At 32.4% G+C, this 2,800-nt stretch overlaps 1 protein-coding gene across 1 annotated transcript; it reads left to right on the forward strand.

Annotated features, from left to right (window-relative positions):
* The first annotated feature begins 987 nt into the window (after positions 1-987).
* Positions 988-2,302, forward strand: LOC149536851 (serine/threonine-protein kinase CDG1-like). The gene is made up of 2 exons (XM_089806357.1): positions 988-1,183; positions 1,659-2,302. Exons 1-2 carry the CDS (start codon positions 988-990, stop codon positions 2,300-2,302), a joined length of 840 nt encoding a protein of 279 aa, XP_089662483.1.
* Positions 2,303-2,800: the final 498 nt, after the last annotated feature.

Consider the following 2,800-nt stretch of genomic DNA (forward strand, 5'->3'; position numbering starts at 1 on the left):
AGTATCTCTCAAATTAAAATAAACAAGGTATAGACTGCAAACACAAGAGGTACTACACAACTACTCACAGTGCCCCCAAATCAAAGAACAAATGTAGGAGATGCTAATGCTAGTACTTGAAGTTAGAATTGGAAAATAGCTAAAGTTGTCTTTGAGTTTTATTTGTACATTTTGTAAATGGTCAACTTTAGAACTGATTTTGGTTTAGTCAAAGTCCTAATTTTTTTAAGTTATGGCTAGGCTTCAAAATTTGGAGTTTGTAGAAAGTTAGAATTAGTTATAAATTGTTCCCTTGAACTTTTCAAACTGTTACTTTTTGAGTGGTTATGAACTCGAAAAGTTGGTTATGCTAGGACGGCTTATAAATTCATGAACAAGGCATGTAAAACGAGACTTTGTATTTTGGTGAATTAGAAGAACTTATGTTGGAATTTTGTCACAAGACAATTTATAGAAAGTGATTATGAATCTTGTCCTTGTAATCAGAAATTTCTCTCATATTCTTGGTATGAGAGTATAAAAAACAACACAGTTTGAGTTCTTTTTCCACAAATCTCAATTGCCAAAGTACCGATTCTTATCGTTGTGTGTTTTCATAGTATTATGCAAATACTCATAGATTATTGAATCAAATTGTTGCTGATGATAGCTTTCAAACATAGATCTTGATTGTTCTTATTAGTCACTTAAGTTAGTTTGTGGAAATTCTGATTTCATTTGAATATTATTCATCAATTGCTTTCTTTCAAATCTTTTCAAGATTATACATTTTATGTTGAAAATTCAAAATTACATCTTATGAGGGAGCTGCCCTTCTAAACACAAAGAAAGACTGCATATCAAGGGCCTATCCAACTATTGAGAAAACTAGTTTGTCACATTCAATCCATTGGGCCAAACTACTTAGTTATCAAAATGACAAATCTGTTTACCAATGACTTTTAACTATGTAAATCAGATGTATTAAAGTTTTGTTTATACAGGCACATGAAGCGTAGGAAACTTTTCATGGATAATCTCAAATGCCGTATCTATCGTGTGAGACTCAACAACTTAGAAGTACTACAAGGACCACCCAAATTGACATACGAAGAAATGTTGGGGCCAGAAATGTCCTTCAGCACATTAAAATTGCAACATGATTTTCCCTCTATCCGCTGCATGGCAACTCAAGATGATCAAAGTATATTGCTCTAAACCATCCCCATACTCTGATTTTTTTGGTATTCTCTTACACCTTAAAAGCACGAGTAATTTACTTTTTTATGCAGTCTTGGTAATACAATACTTTTCTCCATTTAATAATTTGATGATAACTCTAATGAATATTTAATATTGTGGTAATAACCATTCTGGGTATTTAATATTTTGACCTTAAATACCATGATTTTAATAGTGGGCCTTTTGTTTTAACTCTATATTGATATTTCATATTATATTATATTCTGTATAATATTTTGTAATCTATTATCAAAATTGTACTCTTCTCTTCAGCCCTTTTTAATTCTAATGATAGATTGCAGAATGTGATTGCAAACAATGATACCATAAAATTTTGATACAGATAAAATCAGAAATGACTCGAATAATTTTTTTTTGGACTTTGTGGAGACTTTTCAAGCTTCATTCATTTGTTTTTTCTTGTTGGATCCTTACAGTGCATGTGGAAACATCAATTCTTTTAACAAACAATGGAGATCCCTCAGATTCTGCAACATATGAATGTCCCAATACCAAATGCACAAGGTCTCTAAAGTTTGGCAGAGAGCCCAGAATATTTCATTATTCTGAAATAGAAGCAGCCACTGAAAAGTTTTCCAGTGAGAATTTTATTTTTGAAGGTGGATTTGGGCTGGTGTACAAAGGCAGACTGGAGAATGGACAATGCATTGCAGTTAAGAAGCAAAAAGGAGAAAGGGAAAAAGAATTCAGGTTTGAAGTTGAACTTCTAAGCTGTGCTCAGCATATAAATTTGGTGAATCTGATAGGCTATTGTCATGAAGATGATCAGCACCTGCTTGTCTATGAGTATTTTTGCAATGGGTCTCTTGATGAACATCTCCACAAGAGTGCAAATCCATTGCCATGGAATCACAGGCAGAAAATTGCAGAGGGTACAGCAAAGGGATTGAGATATTTGCATGAAGAATACAAGGAAGGTTGCATTGTTCATCGAGATGTACGTCCTAAGAACATTCTTCTCACGCACGACTTTGAACGTCCTAAGGTACCTTCAACACTTCAGAGAGAACGAAGTCTCTTAGATTTTGGATTAGATGGTATTTTAAAGCTTTGTTTATGAGCTTTAAATGAAAGTGTTAATTTTTCTAGCAGGATGCATTTATTAGTGTGATTTTTAATAATCAATCTAAATTATTCAGAATATCTTTTCTCCATTTCGTAGTATTTTGTTTCACCTTTTTAAATCTATGATAACTTGGCGAGCACTAATATTGAGTGAATGAATAATCAGCTTTCTATTATTCATTACCTGCAATCTTGATGCCAATTAGCAGTTGTATGCATTTCTGAATCACAAAATATTTTATGACCTTTTTCTGTTGATAGACTATATACACAACGTGTGTATTTAGATAATGACATGGAATTATTGAAAAAGTTATATCTACTAATTAAAGATTAATGGAGTATAATTCTTCTTATTTAAGGTTTCTTGTTTTCCACTCATGCCTACAAGGTTGAATCATCACTTTATTGAGAATTATTGGACCTTAATTGCACCATATAGTAGTAGGGAACTTCCTATCATTCCTTAATAGTGGTCCTAGTGGTTCAACTA

Source organism: Cupressus sempervirens, chromosome 10 (genome assembly GCF_028749045.1).
Source record: "Cupressus sempervirens isolate cs-2001-9-10 chromosome 10, ASM2874904v1, whole genome shotgun sequence".
Taxonomy (NCBI): Eukaryota; Viridiplantae; Streptophyta; class Pinopsida; order Cupressales; family Cupressaceae; genus Cupressus; species Cupressus sempervirens.

Coding starts and splice junctions, on each gene's coding strand:
- LOC149536851 (XM_089806357.1), top strand. CDS start 988: ATGAAGCGTAGGAAACTTTTCATGGATAATCTCAAATGCCGTATCTAT. Junction 1,184..1,658: donor GGCAACTCAAGATGATCAAA/GTATATTGCTCT, acceptor GGATCCTTACAG/TGCATGTGGAAACATCAATT.